A 26,146-nucleotide genomic window follows, 5' to 3' on the forward strand; every position below is an offset into this window, starting at 1 on the left:
AGCAGGTTTTCAGCAACGCCCTGGAGGCAACAACAACGTCAACTCAGGCTCGTCACTTCAGGCCATCGTTGAGAACTATGGAGGTACAGATAACAATTATTCTTGCTTAGATCCAAATTCTAGTGGTAATAGCGGTTTGCTAGTCAAGTTTATAGCTGACTCAGGCGCGACTGAGCACCTTAGTAATTCCAAAATGTATTTTAGCGAATTTAATAATAAAGCCAAGGCGAATATAGAATGTGCGAATAAAGAAAGTGGCTTCACAACCTCAGGGGTTGGAACTGCAGAAATAGTTACCAATGACAGCAAAACCTACTTACTAAAACTATCTTGTATTCGAATGAATTGTCAAATAACCTCCTGTCACTTAGACGCTTTGTAGATCAAGGACTAGAGGTTTATTTGAACAATGAACTTATAGATATTTACGACCCAGAGTTGAACAAAAGTGTATTGACAGGCAAATATGAAAAACCATTTTGATCAATAAGACTTGTAGTGGAAAATAATATGCGAGATAAAACTGGATCAGGATCGGAAATTAAAAGTTATTATAATACTAGGAGTAAGAAAAATATAGAACCTATTGAAAGTCAGAAAGAGATTAGAAAAATAATAGAACCTGTTAAAGAAAATACACTACAAAATCAAAAAGGGGTAGATAACGAATTCTTGGAAACGTCAGGGAATAGGAAAACTCAAAGAAATGGAATGACAAATTCACTGATGTCATGATTAAGCTTGGATTTCAGACAAACGACATTGACCCTTGTCTGTATATTCATCAGTGTAGGTATAGTATTAGCTATTCTATATGTCTATGACATCCTCTTAGCTAGCCCAAATGATAGTATACTAGATAAACTTAGTAAGAAATTGAGTAAAGAGTTCAATATCAAAGATCTAGGTAACCCTAAAGAATTTTTAGGAATTAAGATCAATAGAGACTTTTCAGGACAAGTCATACGATTAAATCAAACTAAGTTTATAGACAAAATGCTAATTAGGTTTGGATTTGAAAAATGTAAACCGGTAAACACGCCTATGAAAATTAGCGAAGCTATGAGCCGTGATAGAAAAGAGAGGGGGGAAATAGAATACACGAAAGAGGTAGCAAAGAAATCTGGAATACCCAACAGACTGTACAGAGAAGCAGTGGGATCATTGTTATACCTGGCTAATGCAAGAAGACCAGATATATCATATGCTGTGAATGTCCTCAGTCGACATCAGGTCAATCCAACCATTGACGAATGGAATATGGTAAAACGAGTGTTTCAGTATCTACAGGTACTAAACACTAAGAATTGACATTCGATAACTCGAGAAGCGATATGGTAGCTTTCTCTGATGCCAGCCTATCTGACTGCAAAGACTCACTAACCACATATGGATTTGTGATCAAGCTGTTCGGAAATGCTGTGGCTTGGAAAACACATAAGCAACATAGTGTTGCGCTTTCCACATGCGAAGCAGAGTATGTGGCTTTGAGCGAGACTTGCAAAGAAGTAATGTCTCTGCATAATTCGTTGACTAGAATGCTAGATAAGCATATGTACCCTATTACCTTGTACTGTGATAATATGGCTACAATATCCTGTGCAAAGGTAAATGGTGGAAACAGACTGCGACATATGGTAGAGAGAAGGGAACATTATGTTAAGGAATGCGTGAAGAAAAACTATGTCAAAATAGAATGGGTCAAGTCAAAAGAACAACTTTTGCCGACATATTCACTAAAGCATTGCCTGTTCAATTGCATGAAGAATTAACGTATAAAATAATGAACATGCGTATAAATAATTAATAATTTATGATTTCTCTTCTGTTTATACTCTCCGGAGGAAGGCGATCAACCTGGCAGCTGGTTAAATGAGGAGTCCTGGGACTGAGAGCTCTGCAAGTGAGAGGGAGTGTTGGATTATGGCTGATGCCATACGGCACTTGCTACGCTCCACTAGTTGCCTAGAACGCTGTGCGCATGCGCGGCGCTGCTCGACTCTCTGCCCGCGTGCGGGGCCCCGCTCCGCCGGTTGTTCGGCACTTGTACTCATAGAGAGAGCACGTCGACATTCTTCGTTTTATTGGTTTTTATCTACTAGATAGAAGTCCATAGATAGTTTCTTAATAAAGCCTCGGTACTTAATAATTGTTCATTTCGACCACCTCACCCAATAACTCCCTCAGTTTTAATATACAGTATATCTGCCAGCTAATGTATGAGGCGGTTTTTGATACATAATTCAAAATATATAAGTTTTGAATGGTTCATTGTCCAAAAGTTTGCAGGCCTCTCTGTTTATTTATTATAGAATACGAACACTGCCGTCAATTTTATTTTACAGAAATTCACGCATGTTTACATGTAACCAACCTAACCATCAAAACAACAGACTATTCGTTAGATAGTTCGATCGCGCAATTTGCTTTGAAAGCTGTGTTCTACCTATGCGCCATCTACCCGCGCATAGGTAGAATATTTACATTTGACTACTAGCGCCACTCGGTCGGTAACTTGCTTACGCCAGGCAAGTTATCTGTTGCTGTTCTCTTATCCCCGGGCTGGGCCTGCCGTCACACCAGAATCTTAAGTGCAAATAAGGCCTTTTAACGTCCGTAATCGAGGCACAAAAAAAATCATTTTTTTTCAGTTTTTGATTTGTTACTGAAAAAATAAGTGGTCAAAACACTTGAAATTTTAATGGGATATAGTTTGATACACGTGACCCATTGACATAATTTTTTTCGCGAGGTTATGATGTTTAAATTCAGAGATATACATTTTCTTTAAAAAAATCGCCTTTTTCATTTTATCTGCCAAATAAAACGGTCGATCCCGAGGACCAAGCGATGAAAAGTGAGTAATTTTATTCTCTTTCAAATGCATTATAGCTAAATTGATTGTAACAATGGGACGATTGAAAACAAAAACATGTGAGCTGTCTAGGGACAACCGATGAGAGCGAAGCTCTTAACTAATTAAATATTGATTTTATAGTGATTTTGTAAATGTAATCTGAATGAAAGAATACGCTGTATTTTTGAAAGTCTTATTTTTAATATGTACAAAGAATAATACAATTTAATGTATATGGATTTATTTATCACAGTTAATAATGGATACGATAGGTACAAACCCATCGTACCACAAGGTAATAATAACCACAAGGTAACTGAAATAACATGTATATGTTTCTGACTATATATTATCAATAAATCGAGAGAAAGCGGCATCGATGGTGGTGCCATAGTTAGTCGTCGATTGTGAAGGACTGTTGTTCATTGTTAAATTAAATTTGTCTATAAGAATTTTTTGTAATGGCTCCGATTTGTCATCTGCAAAATTAATATTAAAGTCTCCAGACTAAATAAGTGGAATTTTGTGCGCATCGCGTCTAAGTAGTGCTGCTCCTCCTTCTGTATATTGTAGAAGTGTGCTGTGGATAAAGTAAATGATGTCCTCAATTTTTTGACTTGGTGAGATATAGATAGCTACCATGACTAGTTCAACATCATTTTGTAGTTTGTACGTTGCTGAACATATATCTCCAACAGTATTATGAGTTGTTGAAAAACCAGTACTATTATTAACCATTATTTCGATATTTGGTGTAGTTATATTTGTTATATCATTATTGTTTTGGTATATAGCAACACCACCAGCCTGAGGTTTATCTCGCTTAAATTGAACAATGCACCGACAGTTAGGTATATCTAATCTATGTTCGTTGTTCATCCACGTCTCCGTGAGCAATAAAGCATTGCATTTTTGAACAATTGAATCCGATAAGTCTTCTTTGTAGCTCTGTAGACTTTGGCAATTAAGGGTGTATAATGCAACTGTTTTATTACTTATCAAATTGTTAATGACGGTGGCCTTTGTTTCCAAAGTGTTTAACGTCAGTCTTTGAAATTCTTGTATCAAAGATAAAGCTGATGTACTTTGCTGTCGGTTGTGGTAGAATTTAAATTTTGTTGGATCATCTGCAGCTATCGTAATAAATAAACCCTCAATTGTTGTTACCCGTGATAATGCAACATAAACCATATCCCGCAAGTGTGTTTTTTCATATTGATACACGATTTCATCGAACGTTCCGCCTTGTGACTTGTGTACGGTCATAGCACAAGCCGCAATGACAGGAAAGTGCGTACGTTTGTTAGTAACTTTTTTATCTCTTGTTAGTTGAATATTAGCTGTTCGTAATTCAATTGGTACAGCAGCATTTGAAAGTTTCTCATGTACAACTAACTGAGCAGCTTTCTTTCGTGCACATTGTCTGATTTTCGGTGAGCTTTGGAATTCCAACCAAACTTTACAAATACTGTTGTCTTCTTTCAATTGTAAATGTACTAACTTCCCAATTGCTCCATTTACCAAGCCATCATTTGCATTAATGTTTGTTTTAATGAGATATGGCTTACCTATAACGAAAGTAATCATGGATGGTAAGCTACCAGTATCAATGAGAGACATTGTGCAGCTTTTGTCTACAAGTAGCCTCTTGTTCAGCACTTTTAGCGCCAGTTATTAAATCTGTAGCTGTAGAGATATGTTTGTTCTGAGCTTGTTGTAAAATATAATTGTTGTAAGCAGTGACGTCGTTAACTCTCCAAAAGAGACGGATTGCATCTGGGCACAATCTCTCCGCTTCAGATTTTGTAAAAAATCTTGATTCAATAAGTTGAAATTCATAATCAAGACCTCACCGTTGCCTATTTTTGTGAGTATGGAAGAAAATACAACACTAGCCTGCCTCATAACTTGTTTCAGTTCATAAAATTTTAATGAACGCCACAGAGAAGGTCCAACTATACGTGTTGGGGTGGGCTTATATATTGGTGTGGCATTTACTGGTGGTAATTGCCGCAGATCTCCAATTAATATAACATCAATTCCGCCAAATGTAGTGTCACGATTTCCGGTAATTTGCTTCAAACGTAAATCGATTTTCAACAAGAGTTGTGCACTAATCATACTCACTTCTTAAATAAGTAATACTCTGACATACTTGAACAGCGTTCTGTATAATTGTAAATTTTCATTGGATAATGGTAAAAATTTAGCAAGTGTTATTTTTAGCGCTGTGTGCACCGTGGTACCACCAATGTTTACAGCAGCTTTTCCGGTAGAAGCACATGCTATGTAAGCGTTGCAATAACCATCATTATCCGTATATCTATTATAAATTTCCATAATAAGGTTAGTGACAAAAGTTTTTCCGCAACCTGCAGGACAAGTGAAAAATATTTGAAATGGAGAGTCATTATGAGTCTGAAGATGATTAATAATGTGAAGTAATAGATCCTTTTGTTCTTTGTTTGCAGATCTCATGTACTGAATAAATTGTTGTCTATCCATCAAGTTCTCTCTTTTTTTTTTTGCAATAGCGCCAAGTTTGCTGAGTGCAGCATCGCGAATATCAGCATTTACATCTGAATACTGATTATGAATTAGTCGCTGATAAGGGTCTTGCTCAAATAAAATGTTAGCCTGATTGTGTAATTCGTCATCTTCTGCTTATTCATCTTCTCTATGTAACTGTTTGCAAATTTCTATAGTTTTTTCAATGTCTAAATTAGATTAAAACTCTTGTCTGCGTTTCATAATTAGATCAACGCTGTCTTCATATATTTTAACAAATTTATTTTCCGCAAGAACGTCTTTGTCTTCACTTTTGAATGGAATATGCAACAATACCATTTCTCTTATTTAGTCATGGTATTCTTTAGCAATAACATAGTTGCGGTATCTTATAAATTTTGGCTTTTTTCTTGTAACATACACCCCTTTGTTATTAATATAATAATTGGCAACGAACTGTGCTAAAGTGACGTCTTCGAGGTCGTTGGGCCTTTTTTCATAATTGTCAAACCAGTTTTCTTTCCATACATCTGTGCAATCATCATTCATAGCCTCTAATTCCTTAAGAGTTTTTCTTATTCGTTGTCGTCCAGTAGGGTGAACAGTTGGTATATAAGCAGTTGTAATAGATGACTTAGCCATGGGTTTACGTAACAAAAACCAAGCAGCTTCTTGTGCGGACATCTCAACGGAATTGAGTACGTCGACGCTCATTTTTCTCGTAATTTGTACAATATCGAATTCTGGATTTTCGTCCATTATTTGAATTATTTGACGTTGCAAATTACTGATTCCTCTATTATGTTTGTTCACGTACTTAACAACGTAAGCAGTACAAGCGTACTCATCTTGAATAATTTGAAAGTCCGTATTAGATTGCAGATGATGAAAAACGAATGGGTTGAATGGATTATGCCATTTTTCTGATGGCATTCGGCGGTAAAAAAGTTTTGGTCGATTGATACCTGCACGAATGACGTTGTAATAATATTCATCAGAAGAAATGTTATTTTTTGTATAGAAATCTTCAAAATTTATATAGTCTATATTTTCCAAATTTGATCGTAGCGTTTTGTAATGTTGTTTATATTTTTTGAAATTTTCTTGTGAAAAATCTGGATCAGTAGGTAGTATTGGTATCAATCTTATTGTTTTACGTGTTGGCATGAATGGAGCTCCAAATCGGCAATTATCCTTTTTATTTGGGTCCATTTTTTTATAGCACGTGAAAGTGTGCTTGTGAGTCTGAAGTTTAATATTTACGGATACCTCTGAAGCAGATACGGAAATTAGTTCGTCAATCATCTGAATGACGTCTTCGTTGTTACTTTGTAGATCTGTAGGTGTGTTATCGAGCCATAAAAGAATATGAGTATGAGGGCTGCCTCGATGTTGAAATTCAATTCTTTTAAAATAATCGACGACTCTATATTTACCGAATGGATTTCCCTTTTTTGCTTGCAAAACGGTCAATAAACAATTTACAAGTTTTGCTTTTTGTATGTAATTAGTATTTACTAAAAACTCATCTGAAATATTTTCTCCGTTATTTTTCAATTTATACAAAAGTTTTAGGAGATCATTCCAACCGGTTTCATTTGCACTAAATGTCATAAAAGCAGTTGGTGCTCCCCGTTGTCTGATCATTGCAAAAAGATCTTTTTGCGATCAGCCCAATACCAAGCAGAATTCGGTACGCAACGAAGGAAAGCAAGATTAGTTTCAATGCAATCGTGAATGAAACCTTCAGATTATACCTGTTCTTTCGTAACATTAGTGTCAAAACCAACGTGTTTAAAAGCAATAGAAACACTATCTCTGACCCGTTGTCTCATAATTTTTGTGGCCATGTATACAAGGTGTTCTGGATCTGCGTCTCGACTATCTATACGACGTAGTTCGCTTGTAGCTTGCATAAATGAGGTTGCTGTAATACGCTCTTTGTAAGTTCGAAATTGTCCAATGTAAATCGTAGGAAATGAAAGCTCTTCTACATGTTCATCAAATAAAATGCTAATTGGTCGTTACCTTTCACCAGGTGCCATATGCAAAAATTTATCGTCAAACCACCTCATATTTTCTTGTTGTTCTTTGACTTCATCGTACATCAAAGTTTGTTGTTGCGCCGTGACGTTATCTTCTATTGGTATATGTTCACTGACATCATCAATCGCGAATTCAGGAGCAGGTTGACGAAAAAAATCTTCGTTGATGGTTATATTGTAATGAACATAAAGCGGTGTAGTTATCAAGTATTGTAACCATTCTCTAACATTTTTTTTGTTAATAAGGCCGTGAACATAACTAGTTTTATGGATCAATTTTTTTTATATGCACATAAAAGCAATGATCATCGTCAATATTTCTAGGTAAGTTAATGACCATAGTATTAACGTCAACAGGAACATTAATTATTTGTCCATAAATACCGTATTGGCCATGGATATGCCGTAGTCGTCGTATTTGCATGAAGGGTATTCTTGGTGAAATTAGTCGCTGAGAAACAATATCTAACTTTGGTAAATGAGCAGGTATTGTCGAGTATGAAAAACCGTTATATGTTGACAATATTGGTATCTTCTTTTGTCCAACGCTGATTTACAAGTAGAGCACACCTTTACCGTATTACCTGTTTGGTAAAGCTGAAATAAAAATTATAAAATCAATCATCATAAATGTTTGAATAGCAATTAAAAATAAAAAAGGAACTTCGTTCCAATATTCTGTGCTAAATACATTACCAGCAAGATCTTTACCAAAATATCATTGTGTATTTCAGAAGTTGTTTTTAAATCGTTGTTCCACCACAGCCTGTCACATACAGCACACGATATTACAAATGTATTTTTTGTAAAAATTTTATAAAAATGTAGATGTCCTTGTGCATATTTATAATAATTTGTATAACTCTAAATCGAAAGATCAGGAATTGCAGAAATATCATTTTCATGTGCTTCATGGCAAACTTCATCACTCATGTCATTCCCATGGTTTTCACAGTAAACACTAGCATTTATTATATTCTGTGTAATAACATCTTGTACTGTGATATATGGCGTAAAATGTAAATTTTGTAGATGTAGGTGCATAAAATTTAGTGAGTCAGTAACGTTATAGTGGCAAAAAGTTAATGTTTCAGTGTTAGTTCTAATGTCAGTATATTGCAGATGAACGCATATGTTTTGATTATAAACTCTCGAAAAAAGGTATAAGCAATCCATGTCTCCATATTCAGTATCGCTATGCAATATCTGGCTTGTGAAAAGAGGGTCTCCACAAGATTGCAAAAATGGTGATTCTCTTAGTTGTCGTCGCAGGTCCGTAGGTGAAATTTGTAGATCAAGAATCTTTATTAGAGAGTGAAAGAGACAGTTTCCTGGAGGCATCATTGGAATGTCTGTGTAATTATACAAGTTTGCCTGCGGCTGTGTACAAATATTACGTTGTTGGTACAAGCTAAAAGGGCCTGTATATGAAGATGTAGATAATATTTGTCTCGTTTCTTGTTGACTGCATGCAGCATCATTAATTCTGTTGAAATCGTTATTGATAAATGACAAAAATTATTTAGAAGCAGTTGAAATAATATTAATAATGTATACTGGTGTAATGATTAAATAAAAAAAATTAATAACAATCGCATAAATAAATGTTGCCATACCTGAAGGGCAAATAAACATCTATACTTTCTTTAGACTATGATCACATAATTAATCACATTTTTTTAGCATGATTTTAAAAATTTTGCTGCTTGCTGAGCACAAACAGTTTGAAGCGTTTGTAGGTTATGTAATGAAATTCGGGTTCCTAAATTCCATCATTTTTTTAAGATAGGGTGAAAACCAACAATTCAAAGTATCTGAATTAAAAACTGAATAATTATATCTGTTTAATAACTAAAAATCCGCGCGTTCCTCAATCTAAAAAACCATACCGACCAATCACGTTCTCTTAGTAACCAATCAGAATCATCTTATTTACTCTTCACAACCAAGTCCATCAATTTTTCAAGAGAGGATTTTGCTGAATATGACGATAAAACCTAGTAACCCAAATTGAAGGGGAGCCAAAAAACGACAAAATCACTTAAAAATCGTTTATTGTTAACCCAATAACAAAAGTTGGATTAAAAATAATGTAATTAAAACGGAGTTTTAACCTAATAACCCAAAATATGGGAGCCAATAATCCAAAATGCGGGAAAGCCCGAAACGGTGAAATTATGTGCAAATCGTTCATTATTAATCCAGTAACAAAATTTAGGTATAAAATAACATAAATAATGACGGATTTTAATGATATAATTATAACCAAATAACCTAAATTAAGAAGAAGCTAATTTTCAAAGCGGCGTCGCACAGATGGAGATTTTTAAAAATCAGTTTCAAAATCAAACGGCTCAGGCTAGGAATGAGCTATCAAATTGAGAATTTACAGAAGTTTAGTTTGAATTATATAGATTAAAGGAAAATTATTGAAAAGCTTATCCGGCTACATTTAAGGTAGTCTACGGGAGAGACAAAAAAATTTGTTTCGTAATAACACAATGCATGCTAGAAATGTACTAGCGGGATGAAACTATCTTTAAAATTACATCCTTTATTGTATAATTTTGAGAAAAAATATAGAAACGTTCGCGTTAAAGGTGGTCTGTATGGCTATAAGTGCCAAATCTGCGGAATTAACTAAAAAAATTTGTTTCAAAATAACACAAATCAGGTTAGAGATGTGCTAGCAGGATGAAATGTCCTTTAAAATAAAATCCTCTATGGTATAGTTGTTAGGAACAATATATAAAAGATAATCTGACCATTTTTTGGATGAGTTAATTCCGCAGATTTAGCATTAATAGCCATACAAACCACCTTGAACGTGGACGAATGACCTTTTTAATAATTTTCATTTACTCTGTATGACTCAAACTTTATTTCTGTAAAGTTTTAGTCCTCTAGCTCATTCCTAGCCCAAGCCCTCTACTTTTGAAACAGATTTTTTTAAATCTCCCACTATGCGACGGCTGCAAAGATTTCATATTAATAGAGAGAGATATGCTACGAAGTTCGTACAAGGTGTTATATAACACGCACACATATCCATAAAGCCTTTTTCCGCAAACACAGGATCACCGGCAATCGATAACGTATCTCTACTACTTTTATATGTTTCTATATTTTACTTACCAATCTCGTCTAAATTCAATCCATAAATATCGAATGAGTCGGCGAAATAAACGTTACCATATCCTTTACGACCAATTGTAAAGTGAGGAACAATGCATGTCTTATTTTTTACATACTTATTCAAAGATTCCAGAGATGGAATTATGTAATAACCATGCCGTTGAAGTTTTAAATTTGCACAATTTTTTATTTCATTTTTTTGTTGATTTACTAAATTTTCTTCTTCTTGTTCACTTGGTGATTTGCTGTCATTACTATCTAATTCAATGTTAACGTAATCATTTGTATTGCCCAAATCTTTACTTTCTTCTATAAAGGTATTTGAAACATCTTTTGAAATTTCAAGAAATACAGGTGACCTCAATTCTGTCACAGTATTATCTAATTCATTATCTTCTTTAAGCAATTCCGATTTTCTTGTGACAGCAAGTGGTTGTTCAATTTTTTGCTGATCGCTTATTTTTGATTTGCTAGGAAAATTCGATTTTAACCAAGAATTTGATAATCGACTATCATTTATATGTTTGTTATTGTCTTGTATTTCATTTTCTTTATCGGCTATTTTAAAAGAAGTTTCATCTCTTGATACGGGTTGAATTTTAGTTCCAAGTTCTTTTGGATTATCTTGATTAAACATATTCAATTTCGGTCTTAAAACTAATCGTTTTGCATTTGGTCTAGGTTGGAATGCTTCCAATAATGGATCTTCTTCATCAAGTCCATCAAAAAGGGATTTCTAAAAAAACATAGTAAAAATAAACGATTTATGAAATACTTTAGATATCAGTAAAAAGTAATTTTAATATGTTACATAATAATAAAAGAGCATACAAAATTATTCTGGTACATTGTACAATTAGGGGTACTCTAAATTTCAAAGAGTGATTTTTTTACTCTAAAAAGAAGTGATCAGTAAGATCACTCAAGTTGGAGTCATAACATGATTCAAATCACTCTTATAGAGTGATTTTCTATCACTCTAGCTATAGAGTCATAAAAATGACTCAAAGTAATCGAGTAATAAAATTTTCCTGCTCTGAATCACTCGATGTTGGAGTGATGTCGCACGGAAAATAATGCAAATCTAAAAGGTATAAATTGACTTATCTAATAATCAGATGTTTAGTTACATTATGCAAGTATGGCTGTTTTTATTTATTAATTATTGTTCATATATTATTAACTTTAGTTAATATATAAAGTAGTTGATATATTCGATCCGAGTCTGTATAGACATGAGTCCTGTTTGGATGAGTGGTTAGTGTACTCGACTGTCAAGCTGGAGGTCCAGGTTCAAATCCCGTCGCCGTCAAAAAATTTTAATTTCTTTAATTCTCTATAATAAATCATCCATTAGGTGATAATAATATAAATACTTGAATAATAAATTAATAATAATACGAACAATAAATTAAATAATGAGTTAATAAATATTGAATCTAAAATATAATAGTAAAAAAAAAATAAATTTTTGAAAATTTATCTTTTCTCAAAGTTACTTGCAGCGTGATAATAAACATACATTTTTAATTATTTTTAGATTAGATATGTAGTACTAGTAGAAATATCATGTCACTCATAGATTTGAGTGACATGAATCACTGTTGAAGAAAGTTACTTTTCACTCTATTCCGACTGGCTCTGTTTTATGTTCCCAAAAGAGTGATATTTGACTCTATTAGAGTGATTTTTCACTCTTGTATATTTAGAGAATACATTTTATTTTTCTAGATTGAGTAATGTTTGAGCACAAGTAGAAGTCAAGGGCGTTCTAGACTCGTACGATTATCATCCGAGTGTGAACTAGTGCGCCACACGCGGCCTTCCGACGTTATTTTTATTATACAAATATTTTTTATTTTAATTATACAAAAATTTTAATTATACAAATGCATTAAATAAAGTCATTCTTGACGCAAAAATTAAATATGAAAAAGATCTTGCAGAAAATAATACGAATAATCAGAAAAACTATGAGTAATTATTTATACGAAAAAAGAAAATAAAAACTAAATCGAATAATATAATAAATTATATTAAAGGGTCCAGCCTGGGTTAAATCCTACAAAAAGCAACAAAATATTCGGCCGATAAAATTTTTTTCTTTTTACATAAATTAAAAAACAAAAAATATTTAATGTAAATATTTACACTATACACTATTTCTACCGAGAAATATTATATAAATAAAGGCACTCCGTGCATCATTTCCTGGCTTTTTAAAGCCTCGGTGACGATTCAAGGAGTTGTGAAATTAAATGAAACGCGGCAACGATCGACCAATCAACATCTGACGTGCAAGAATGACGTACTACTTAAAAGTAAGTCAGTGATACGCGCGTATAAGAAGTGCTGACTTGTAGGTCAAAGCACTCGCTCCGATGTTCGGCGATCGGTTTCGTACTGTCGCAATTGGTTTATTATACGTCGTCTGTATGAGTACACGAATGCAGTCGTACAGGCGTTACACATATACGTAAATGCTAATGTATGAACATGGGGCATTACAAACACATTGCTAGAGTTGAGAGCTACAAATATATTAGTACCATCTTTAATTTCAACATGAAGTGGGATAACTACATTCGACACATTATAACAAAAACGAAATATTTAATTTACATTTTTCATAAGATATTCATAACAATGTCAACGGAAATAATAAAAATAATGTACTATGCCTTTATTCATAGTATAATAAAAGAACTAAAGAATCCTGGCTTAAAGAGGAGCTTATAAAAATATTAGAAATCTGTTGCAAAACCTACAGAATCGAATTTTAAAAATAGTTATTGATCGCTAACGCTCGCTCGGTTGTATTTCGATGGAGATTTATTTAAACATGTACATTGTAAATAAGCACATTTGAAACAAATTTTTTAGGATCTGAATTATCAATTATGTTGACATTTTTTAAATATTGTAAATTTTATGTCATAGGATTCTGCAAGCGAACAAATATATTTTAACAATTGTAAAATAAACCACTTAATTGACTTTTTTTATCTGTATTTTTAAATTTAATAAAACAGTAGCATAAATTTAAAATTAATAAGTCGAGAAATCGTAAATATATCATATCTTTGACAAAAATTAAATTAATTATCCACAGACTTTGAAAAATTATGATCGAGTGTATGATTTATGTTATAATTTTTTGCAAAAGACACAATATATTTACGATTCCTCGACTTCGGTAGGAATATTTGTAACAATAAAATCAATTTCTATGATTTTTTTGGCGATGATCCAAGTAACGCAATTTATTTCTATAAGCAAATATGTATTTAAATAATTTATCACTAAACTTCCAATTTTTAGTCAATGATGGACATTAAGGAACAATTTTCTCCTACGGTGACTTTCGTAATTTTGATGTTTGCTACCTCTGCGATTTTTTTAGGGATGCTCTAAGCAATTTATAAACTTTGCCACGGGCTTTAAATATGAATTTTAATCATTTTAGCACAAATTTATGGATAACTTCATTGTTAGCCAAAGATACAGGGTCTCTGCTATACAGGAATGTTTGCACTATAAAAAGGTATTTCCATGAACATTTTAATAGTCTTAGTCCGGATCAAACTTTTACTTACACTAATATTCAGGGGGCACAGCACCTTTAAAATTAAAATCAAAATTTTTCATTAAAAATTTATAAATACTTATATAAATGAACCAAATTTTTATTACTATTCTTAGACATAATTACCTTTATTTTGATGGTTTTAGACCTTCAATATACCTCTATAATATCTACGTATAGTAGGGAGTCCATAATTCACTTACCGTAAGATTCCAAAGGAACGAATGGCCCAAATGAGCTCAAACTCTAGGATATTGTTTAAAAGTACATTAGTTATGGTATGAATGAGGGGATTTGGTTTAAATTTCATAGAAAAAAAGTTACATGATAGTTATGTTAAAATTAATCAAAAATTGATAACAAAATCAGTAATATGCTTATAAAACTTTTTCTATGAAATTTAAACCAAATCCCCTCATTCATACCATAACTAATGTACTTTTAAACAATATCCTAGAGTTTGAGCTCATTTGGGCCATTCGTTCCTTTGGAATCTTACGGTAAGTGAATTATGGACTCCCTACTATACGTAGGTATTATAGAGGTATATAGAAGGTCTAAAACCATCAAAATAAAGGTAATTATGTCTAAGAATAGTAATAAAAATTTGGTTCATTTATATAAGTATTTATAAATTTTTAATGAAAAATTTTGATTTTAATTTCAAAGGTGGTGTGTCCCCTTGAAGGATTGCCACCTTGCCGTGTGCCCGACGGGCCGGTGAGGGGGCTCCTCTGGCCGATTGTGCGGCGGATCTCGGATCTAGACCCGGTGAGATAGAGTGAATGTTTTTAGCTGCGTCTGATTCTCTGTAAAAAGGGCTCTCAAATGTATGTGAATCCCCGTGAAATGAAAAAAAGGGCTCTCACTCGAGTGCGGGATCCCCCTAAAAAGAGCTCTGCCTGCTTCGGATTCTCAACGGGCCTGGGGGCGGGACTCATTCAACTCTCCTCGTCTCAGAGGAAGGAGAGCGGAAACTGCCTGGCGGGCCGACTAGAAGCTAGGAGCAAGCCCCCAACCAGGCGAAGGCGGTAGTGCCAGTTGAGAAACACAACTCATGAAAACACATCTTACACCTACATAATTTTACTTACGTCGTTCAGGATGCTGCTCAGCAATTTCATTTTAACAATGATCAGTGTACAATAAATGTTGCAGTACTATATTACAGAGAAGATAATGAAACAAGGCATTGTAGTTTTGTAGCACTTTCTGAATGTACTACTCATGATACGGCTGCAGTTTATATTTTACAAGAAAAGTTTATTTCTGAAATAAAGAAAAGATTCCCAAAAATGAATAAGATTATATACGTCACAGATGGTGCAAAGCAGCACTACAAAAATAGATATCAAATGATGAACTTGGTTAATCATGAGTCAGATTTCCAAATAATGGCGGATTGGCATTTCCATGCTACTGCTCATGGAAAGGGTTCATGTGACGGAGTAGGAGCCGTGTTAAAAAGAGAAGCTACTCGTACCAGCTTGCAGGCCAAAGCTATGGAAGCGATTTTAAATTCAAAACAACTTTATGACTGGGCGAGACAAAAGTTCCAAATAATAACATTCTTTCACTATTCCAAAAAAGATTACGAAAAAACTTTAAGATCACTAAAGAAAAGATTCTCGGCTGCACCGTCTGTTACAAAAATTTCAGGACATGCGTTTTTCGTTTCTCCCGACAAAAAAATTACTGTGTTTAGATACTCTAATGCACCAAGTCCATTATCAATAGTACAATATTAATAATTGAATTTAAAATATGTTCAACAAAATAATACAAATATACAAAAATAAAAGTAATAATTAAAAAACTTAAAAAAATAAAAAAAAGAAAGTAATGCGGGCTTATTAATAAAGACAGTCCCAACCCTGTAAAACGCAGAGAGCTTTCATAGGAATCAATAAAAAAATTGTAGTAACGGCCGTCTCGTTCGCGCGCGTAAGCTTCGCGAGATACTCTCCGCGCCGTGTCGATATTGAAGTGACTCGGCGCACATTTGTGAAGAGACAATACTGGCCGCACAATATATGATTTTGTTATTTTATTTTGATCGGGACTAGATTCATTTTCCCGAGTTGTTTTCTCCCGTTTCCTGCGTCCTCCGTCACGTGCCTCTCCTCTCTACGAAACTCCTCGCGCTATGATTCAAGCGGAGTAGTAACCTCACCTACTCCTTCTTTTTGCTGTTTCGCCTGCTAGCAACAACTGGGGGTTGCGAATAGACAGGATTCGCCGGGATCCAAGGGTTGGAGGCTCCACTAGAAACCGCGCCCGCATCTTCGGGGAAGCTGCTATGATTCATGTAATTTATACTGTACGTGTCTTGAAAATTCACATCACTGGCTCTGCGTGAGTTCTGTGGATTACTCTCGCTTGCTGGTGGCTCCACCCTTGTACTGGACGCTATGTTGGTCGGCCATTGTGACATCATGGCCTCCATTTTGCACATCAGCGCCCTCATCGTTGCGATATTCTCAGCTTTCGACTGACTTAGTAGGTCATTCTGAGCTACCGAATTCTGCGCTGATATCTCGTGACGCTGGGCATATTGTACGCTGTAACGCTCGTCTCCACCGAATCGACTGTTTTGCAGTCAATGTCTGATCCGCCAGTCACTGCTGCTGCGCCTATGTCTGCGCATGGTGCCGTGACCTTCACAGTGCGGACCTTTCTGTTTTCGAAGACGAATTTATATCGGTCTTCGCTCGCCGTAGTTGTTGGCGTTGTCGTTGTCACCATTGTCGTCGTTGTCGTGGTTACTGTCGTGACCAGATTTCCCGTCGGCACCTCTGTCGTGACGATTCTATTCTGGTCTCGACTCTGCGCCTCTTGCACCGGTAACCTGGTTTGGTCTTCAGGCGCCGCCACTGGCGCTTGTGCCTGTCTGCTCTCCTTAGCGACTGGCGTTTCTGCAAATGCGTCTCTTATTGACAACCCGTTTATTAATTCTAGATTAGGCCCTGTCGGTTGACCTAATCCCGGTTGACTGTAGTTCAACTTGATCGCCGGCGTCACCACGGCTTTATTGGCCTCGATCTCTTGTTGTAACAGCTTCAGAGGGTGCGGATGTTTGGCGTCATAATCGCTCGTATACATCGAGCGTGTCTATACTTGTTCCACCGTTGCGTCAATGATTGACTTACGCAGTTCTTCCCTCTTCACCCGCGCCATTATTGTCGAGGCGCCCAGGCTCTCTCTAAAATCTGACTCGGAGTACTCTCCGAGGATCCATCTTTGCAGCCTAGCAGCACGGTCAAATCGCCTGCGGTCTGGCCTCAGCTGCATACTCTCTAGGGCCTCTTCCATGGCTTCTTCGTCGATGCCCCAGCACCAATCTTCGACGACGTCTTCTATTTTCTTCGCTATTTTGGCCTATCTCCGCGTTCTGTAGCGCGTCGAAACGACGTTTACGCGGTTGCGCAACAACGACGTGGCAGCACCCTATCCTACGCAAGCTGCAGAAATACAACCTGTCTACTCACACACCTGCACACCTAAGCGCGTCGCTGTGATGTAGATTATAATGCGAAATCGAATAAAACAAAAAATCGAATTCGTATAATCGAAGCGAAATTCGTAAAAAAAAATTTAATTACGCCAGAAAAGCACAAATTGCTTCTGGCGCGCGCACTCGTAGCACCGCTGTGCTCTCACTTGCAACGCACAGTTTGTGCTACAGGCATATACGCACCCACACACCCGAAAAAAAGACGAAAATATTTTTCGCGGAATTACGCGTATATCTCGATCTACTAGTCGAGTATATTCACCACTCACCACCAACCATCGAAGCTACATTGAAGGACATTCGTGAAGCTCTCGATGACATCCGCAATGCTCATGCGGAAGCCATCCAGACACAAAACATCGTGTCGGAGAGGATCTCGAGAATTGAGCAACGTCTTAGCCCGCTGGAGAAGCGCCTAAAGGCCCTCGATGAGCTGCCTGCACTCAAGACTCGCATACTTAATGCTGAGTCCACCATCACCGAGTTGAAGGCGCAAGTCCAAGATCTCTCATCGAGGAGCCCAGCATTGCAGCAGGACAACAACAACAACAGCAACAACAGCAGCAGCGCTGCGGAAATTAGCAGCCTCCGCAGTGAGCTGGCTGAGGTCAAACGACGGCAGGAGCAGACCTCAAATAGTGTTGTTGTTATCACGGGCTTGCACTACACCCGTGAGACCTCGCTGCATCTTCTCGCGTTTGCAGTCATAAACGCACTTGACCCTACGGTCCTGCGGAGAGATATTGCATCCGTCAGGGTCATGGGTAGGCTCGATGCACCCCGGAACACCGCCAGGAGTGACGGCAGATTGCCACCACTGGCCGTCACCCTCTCGTCGAGTGCACTAGCACGAGCAATCGTCGTTGCCAAAGCTCGTAAACGCAAGCTCCACACCAACGAGCTGGACGCAACCGTGATGGAGGAGGCCAAAGCTCTGAGCCCTGACCACCAAGGGCTCATAAACATCAATGAGCTACTCTCCACCGACGTCCACAAGCTGCGTTCACGGGCTAGGCTGGAAGCCAAGAGGAGGCAGGGCTGCCGAACGTTCGTCAGGGACGGGAGACTGTTCGTCCGCTGCAACGATGACAACGAGCGTGCCACCGTCATTACCACCGACGCCGAGCTCGATAATTGTTTAGCTCGGATCCCGTTCGCCGTAAACATCACTCCACAATGAAGCTGACACACATACATTTCATCCTACCACGTCCGCCATCAAGCTCATCCGCCGTGTCTTTATCGGGTTCTGAGGTATCTCTGTCTGAAGGTCTAAGGGTCTGTCATTTTAATGCGAACTCTCTCACGGGTCACATTGAGATGATCAGGCTCTTTTTATCCACTCGCTCTTTATTCCACGTAATAGCTGTTACTGAGACGCCAATTTCATCAGGGCCTTCATTGATGAGAACTCCCTTTCGTCCGTTCCCTATGGTGCCACACACCATAAATAGGGTTCTGACACCTGGCTTGATCTGTGCCTAATCGACGAGCAGGATCGCCTGCAGTCATACTGGAAGACAGACGCACCTTTCATCAACGGGCACGACCTTATCACGGCCACTCTCGACGCACAGATTCCACGCTACGTACCAAATACATACTCATACAGAAACTTTAAAGGAATCAGCGCAGAGAAGCTGAGAGACTTTCTTAGCGACTGTGACTGGTCATCTCTCACCACCTCATCACTTGACGACTGCATATCTTTACTCAACGCTAACCTCACTAACGCCATCAACCACCTCGCTCCATTGCGGACTGTGACTCCAGGACGACAACGTCACCCGTGGTACACTGCGGCTCTTCGTGGCCTTGTATCCGAGAGCAATAGACTTTACAGGCGTTTCAGGGACTCCAGGCTCGAATCAGATCGACGCGTTTACAGATTAGCTAGAGACTATGCTCACAAACAAGTCGAGGAGGCCAGGCTGAATTATTACTATTCACGCCTGTCCACCTTGACTGATATTGCTGAGATCTGGAAAGAGCTGGAGAAACTTGGAATTTCTGCCACCAAGGCCCCCTTACCATCTAGATTCACCACAGATGAACTCAACACGCATTTCAGCGCGATCTCAAATGATCCGCTGGCTCCTGCTGTTGAGGATTATCTTGTTACCCTGGAAAGTCTTGACCTCCCGGAACATTTCGAATTCAAACCTATAACGGAATCGGACGTGTTGGCTGCGGTATCACACTTTGACACTCAGGCCAGGGGGAGCGACGGCATCCCACAGGTTGTCATCTCAAAAGCTTTGCCGGTTCTTGCTCCCTTACTAAGTCATATTTTCAACCTGTCCCTTAGCGAACCCTGCTTCCCATCTGCCTGGAAAATGTCACTTGTGCGCGCACTCAACAAAGTCAGCTCACCAACAGCCCTGACTGATTACCGTCCGATTTCACTTCTCTGCTTTCTCTCCAAGGCTCTGGAGTGGCTAGTGCATAGGCAAGTCTCAGAATACCTTGAATCAAGGCTATTACTAGATAACCTTCAAACAGGCTTCCGCACTGGTCACAGCACTCAGTCTGGCCTAATTAAGCTAACTGATGATGCCAGAGCTGGGATAAACAAAAAGAAAGTAACACTACTCCTTCTCTTTGACTTTAGCAAGGCGTTTGACACTGTGTGTCACGTCAGGCTCCTGAGAAAGCTATCCACCTTCGGCTTCTCAAAGCAAGTCATCCGCTGGTTTGCCTCCTACCTCTCTGGTAGAGAGCAGGCCGTCATTGGTGACAATAACGAACGTTCTTCTCTTCGGCGTCTCAACATCGGCGTTCCGCAGGGGTCCGTTCTGGGTCCACTGCTGTTTGCATTGTACATCAATGACATCGGTTTCTGCCTTGATACCGATGTTTTCCATCTCATCTACGCGGATGACTTGCAAATTTACAGTCAATGCCACCTCGAAGAGCTCAATTCTTTATCAAACAAGATGAGTGCCAATGCTGAGAGGATTACTGGTTGGGCTGAACAGAATAAGCTAAAACTTAATGTTGCTAAAACTAAAGCAATTGTCCTGGGCTCTCCCTACTACATAAACGCATTACCCTCAACAGCTAACACTTTCATTAACATAGGGGGTGCCCAGGTCAGCTTTGAATCTTCCGTGCGTAATCTGGGATTGGTGCTCGACTCTAAGCTTACGTGGAGGGAGCATATTACACAAGTGTGTAAGCGTGCTCACACACTAATGTACAGGCTTTACTTTTTCAGGAAAAGCACCAATCTCAGGTTGCGCAAGCACTTAGTGCAGGCCCTCCTGTTTCCTCTTATAGACTACTGTTCCCTCGTATACTGTGACCTGACGCAGGAACTCGACCTAAAACTTCAGAGGCTCGTGAATACAGGAATTCGGTACATCTATGGTGTAAGAAGAGATGAGCACATTTCCCCATACAGGCGGGAGTTGCAGTGGCTAACCACTGCCGGACGCAGGAAGTATTTCACTGTTTGTTTCCTAAGAAAAATGTTTAACACAGCCGTACCATCATACGTACTGGCATACTTTGACTTCCGCGTGACACTTCGGCCTGTTAGGGGGGAGGTGATACCTCTGGATATTCCGACATTCGCGACAGAGACGCTGAGGAACTCGTTGCATATCAGCGCCTCATACCTATGGAACAACCTGCCATCTCACATTCGTAACACTACATCTGTCTCAGGTTTCAAGCGACTAGCTAAAGAGCACTTTCTTGAGCTTGAAAACACAAACACTTGAATTCGCTTGTACACATTCACTCAAACGCACACACACACACACGCCTGTACACACTCACGCAAACGCACACACTCACACACTCTCGCTTGACCCATCTTCCCATTATCATACTTTCACAATACACACTTTTGCTGTACTACTATTGCTGCTGTATACAATTTATCGTACAACATATTGTACGTCAAATAAATCTAATCTAATCTAATCTAATCTCTCTCTCTCTCTCTCTCTCTCTCTCTCTCTCTCTCTCTCTCTCTCTCTCTCTCTCCTCCCTCCCTCCCTCCCTAACTCCTCCCTCCCTCCCTCCATCCCCCCCTCTCTCTCTCTCTCTCTCTCTCTCTCTCTCTCTCTCTCTCTCTGATTAACCGTGTAACGGTGGTGGAAGGGGATATGGCTGCTTTGAGGGATGAGCAGGAGGAGATTAACCCTTTCGTGCACATAAGAGTTACAGCTATGGTGCGGGGAAACTGTTTATATTTCATAGGGTCCCGAGCCGCGCTGAATCCGAATCCGAGGTCAGATTTTGAAAATTCAAGATGGCGGATCCAATATGGCGGACGGGAATGTCAAAAAATCGAGATTTTGAAAAACAAAAATTTTTCGAACAAAAAATTTTTCGTATTCTACGTGAAAACACAAATAGAAACTGTTCTTGGTGTTTTTTCGATATCTCTCTTAGTTCTTGAGTAAAGAATTCATAAACTTTGGTTTCCTACTCATGTGGCTGCAACGCTTATGTGTACGAACGGTAAATAAGTCTGCGTTATTTTCAAAGTTTATGAATTCTTTACTCAAGAACTAAGAGAGATATCGAAAAAACACCAAGAACAGTTTCTATTTGTGTTTTCACGTAGAATACGAAAAAATTTTTTGTTTTTCAAAATCTCGATTTTTTGACATTCCCGTCGGCCATATTGGATCCGCCATCTTAAATTTTCAAAATCTGACCTCGGATTCGGATTCAGCGCGGCTCGGGACCCTATGAAATATAAACAGTTTCCCCGCACCATATCTGTAACGCTTATGTGCACGAAAGGATTAAAGCTAAGCTTGAACAACTGCTGGTGAGTGACGCTGGCTCTTCTTCGTCTCCATCGAATGCTCCGGCGCTGTACACTGAGACCATCCAGCAGCTCCGTGAAGCCAACACGAGAATCCAGGCGCAATTGGATGGCATTGTGTCGTCCCAGGTAAAGCTCTCTGCAGAATTGGTCATAACCGGCCTGACCTTTTCGGAGACGACATCCTTAAGGCACCTTGCCTATGCAGCTCTTCGGCCCTTGGACGCTGAGCTAACGGAGAGAGACATTATCTATGTGCGACCCCTGGGAAGGGTGAGAGTAGCCCGCTATGACACTGCGGGCGCTTCTGATGCAAGCCGTGGAGCAGTCAGGTTGCCGCTCTCAGTCTCACTATCCAGGACGCTCATGCACTCGCTCATCTCTGCAAAAATCAAGATTCGGAAGCTACATACTACGCAGCTGTCTAGCGAATTGCTGCATAAGGCCCGCGTTGCACTACCGCTTCCGGATTTGTTCATCAACGTCAACGAATGGTTGCCGTCTGCTGTCCTTCGGCTCCGCAAAACTGTAAGGAAAGCTGCAAGAGAGCACGGCTGCACCACGTTTGTGAGGGATGGTCGAAAATACATCAAGCTAAAGAAGGAGGATCGTGCTGTGAAGTTTGCATCGAATGAAGATCTGAAGAATTTTTTAGGCTCGATCACAGCCAACTGAAGTACACACCCCGCATTCCACGTAGATCACCATCATCTGAATCGTCCACCACATCTTCAATCACTCCTAAGGTAACTCTGTCTGAGGGTCTAAGAGTCTGCCATTACAATGCGAACTCTCTTACGGGTCACATTGAGATGGTCAGGCTCTTCTTGACCACTCGTCCCCTCTTTCACGTGATGGCTGTGACGGAAACCTGGCTTGACGAGAAGATAAGTTCTATCCCTTCACTGGAAAACTATACGCTCTACAGACGTGACAGAAACAGGAACGGGAGAGGTGTGGCCCTCTATATCCATCACTCACTGACTGCAAACGTATTATCATCCTCTGATGGAGCTTGGTCGGGCAAGCCAGGCAAACCGGAGTACCTTTTCTGTGAGGTCTCCGCGAAGGGAGTTTCACCCATCTTTGTGGGAGTCGTGTATCATCCATCACATGCCCCTTTTATTCAGGATAATAACTTCATTGAACAGCTGACTACTTTTATGCACAACTATTCCACAAAGGTCATTATCGGTGATTTCAACGCTGACCAACTCTCCTCATCCGAAGATGCTAAGTTCATCAAGGCCTATATTGAGGAAAACTCCTTATTGTCGGTCCCTTATGATGCCACACACCATAAATAGGACTCCGACACCTGACTTGACCTCTGCTTAATTGATGAGCAGGATCGCCTGCTATCACACTACAAGACTGATACTCCTTTCATCAACGGACATGACCTAATCACTGCCACTCTCGACGTACAGATCCCACGCTACGTACCTAAAGCATACTCTTACAGAAACTACAAGGGAATCTGTGCCGAGAAACTAAGGGACTTCCTTGGCACATGTTACTGGTCATCTCTCGCTACGTCATCACTCGACGAATGTATCACCCTTCTTAACGCTAAATTAACGAACGCCATAAATCATCTCACCCCATTACGGACTGATACGCCAAGACGTAAACGTCACCCGTGGTTTACCACGGCTCTTCGTGACCTCTTGACTGAACGGGACAGACTTTACAGAAGGTTTCGCAGAACTCGTCTACCTTGTGATCGATATTTTTATAGAGTAGCAAGGGACGACCCTCACAGACAGGTTGAGGAGGCCAGGCTGAATTATTATTATTCACGCCTGTCAACCCTAACTGATGTCGCTGAGATCTGGAGAGAGCTTGAGAACCTTGGAATCACCACCTCTAAAGCACCATCACCTTCTCGCTTCTCTACAGATGACCTCTACAAACACTTTAGTTCCATCTCCAATGATCCACTGGCTCCTGCAGTTGAGGTTTTTCTGCGTACCCTCGAGAGTCTAGACTTCCCTGAGCATTTCAACTTCAAGGTTATTACAGAATCGGACGTTTTACAGCCAATGCCACCTTGAGGAGCTCGATTCTTGCTCTGACAAGATGAGAGCTAATGCCGAAAGGATAATGGGCTGGGCTGCACAAAATCACCTTAAACTTAATGTCCTGAAAACTAAGGCAATCGTCCTGGGCTCCCCCTACTATATTAATACTTTACCAACTGTTGCTAATACCTAAATCAACATAGGGGGAGCCCAGGTCGACTATGAATCATCCGTGCGCAATCTGGGGTTGGTGCTTGACTCCAAACTAACGTGGAAAGAGCACGTTACACAACTATGCAAACGTGCTCACTCATTAATGTATAAGCTTTACTTTTTCAGGAAAAGTATCAATCTCAGGTTGCGTAAACATCTCGTGCAAGCACTCCTATTTCCAATTATCGACTACTGCTCATTGGTATACTGTGACCTGACCCAAGAACTTGACACAAAACTCCAGAGACTCGTAAACACGGGAATTCGATACATCTATGGTGTAAGGAGGGACGAGCACATCTCCCCCTAAAGGCGTGAACTGCAATGGCATACAACTGCTGGATGTAGAAAGTACTTTGCAGCCTGCTTTCTACGAAAACTGTTTAACACAGCTGTGCCTTCTTACATCTTGGCCTTTTTTGACTTTCACGTCGCGCACAGGCCTGTGAGGGGGGAGGTGACGCCTCTGGACATCCCGACTTTCAAGACGGAGACGCTGAAAGGTTCATTCCATATAAGCGCCTCATACCTCTGGAACTCGCTACCATCACGCCTTCGCAACACTAAATCCATGTCACACTTCAAACAATTAGCTAAAGAATATTTGTATGCACTTGAAAACTCATAATCATCTCACAAACACTTACACTCCTCCACTCTATATATATCATTTCATATTCACTCTATATATATCATCTCTCACACACACACACACACACACATTATAACTTGTTTTACTTTATACTGTTATTTTGAATTGTACAACACAATGTACAGAAATAAAACTTATTTAATCTCTCTCTCTCTCTCTCTCTCTCTCTCTCTCTCTCTCTCTCTCTCTCTCTCTCTCTCTCTCTCTCTCTGTCCTTCTCCCTACCCCTCTCCCTCTCTCTGTCCCTCTCCCTCCCTCTCTCTCTCTCTCTCTCTCTCTCTCTCTCTCTCTCTCTTGATTTGAAAAGGTCAGATATTACACCAACGAAACGTCATTAACATAGATTCGGTGAATTATTTACAAAGGTTAACTTTATCACTTTTGTTACTTATTCATATTTGCCATCAGTAAAATTATTTTTAAATCTATTCTAAATTGTATTTTTTTGTGTAATGTCCCACGTTCATACATACTTTAGCATTTACGTATATGTATAACGCCTGTACCACTGCATTCGAGTACTCATACAGACGACGTATACTAAACCGATTGCGACAGTACGAAACCGATCGCCGAAAATCGGAGCGAGTGCTTTGACCTACGAGTCAACACTTCTCATGCGCGCCTATTACTGACTTACTTTAATTATTTAATTTAATTTCACAACTCCTTGAATCATCACCGAGGCTTCAAAAAAGCCGGGAAACGATCCACGGAGCGTCTTTTGTACAAGTAACCTGTTGTCGTGTGGCTGTACCAGGTCAGCGAGTACGAGTGCTATTTCTCAGTACTTATCGCTTATTGAGTGTGTGCAAACCACTCAAAC

At 39.0% G+C, this 26,146-nt stretch overlaps 1 protein-coding gene across 10 annotated transcripts in view; it reads right to left on the reverse strand.

Moving 5' to 3' along the window:
• Positions 1 to 26,146, reverse strand: part of LOC100679705 (nuclear pore complex protein Nup98-Nup96) — a 429,239-nt gene that overhangs the window by 244,807 nt on the left and 158,286 nt on the right. For all 10 annotated transcript variants that reach the window (XR_004345266.1, XM_031928065.2, XM_031928066.2 and 7 more), the window contains one exon: positions 10,546 to 11,281. Coding sequence is in view for 9 of the 10 variants with exons in the window: in XM_031928065.2 (XP_031783925.1) it covers positions 10,546 to 11,281 (736 nt within the window). In the remaining variant the exon portion in view is untranslated. The remainder of the gene's footprint in view (positions 1 to 10,545; positions 11,282 to 26,146) is intronic.

Source organism: Nasonia vitripennis (genome assembly GCF_009193385.2).
Source record: "Nasonia vitripennis strain AsymCx chromosome 4 unlocalized genomic scaffold, Nvit_psr_1.1 chr4_random0003, whole genome shotgun sequence".
NCBI lineage: Eukaryota > Metazoa > Arthropoda > Insecta > Hymenoptera > Pteromalidae > Nasonia > Nasonia vitripennis.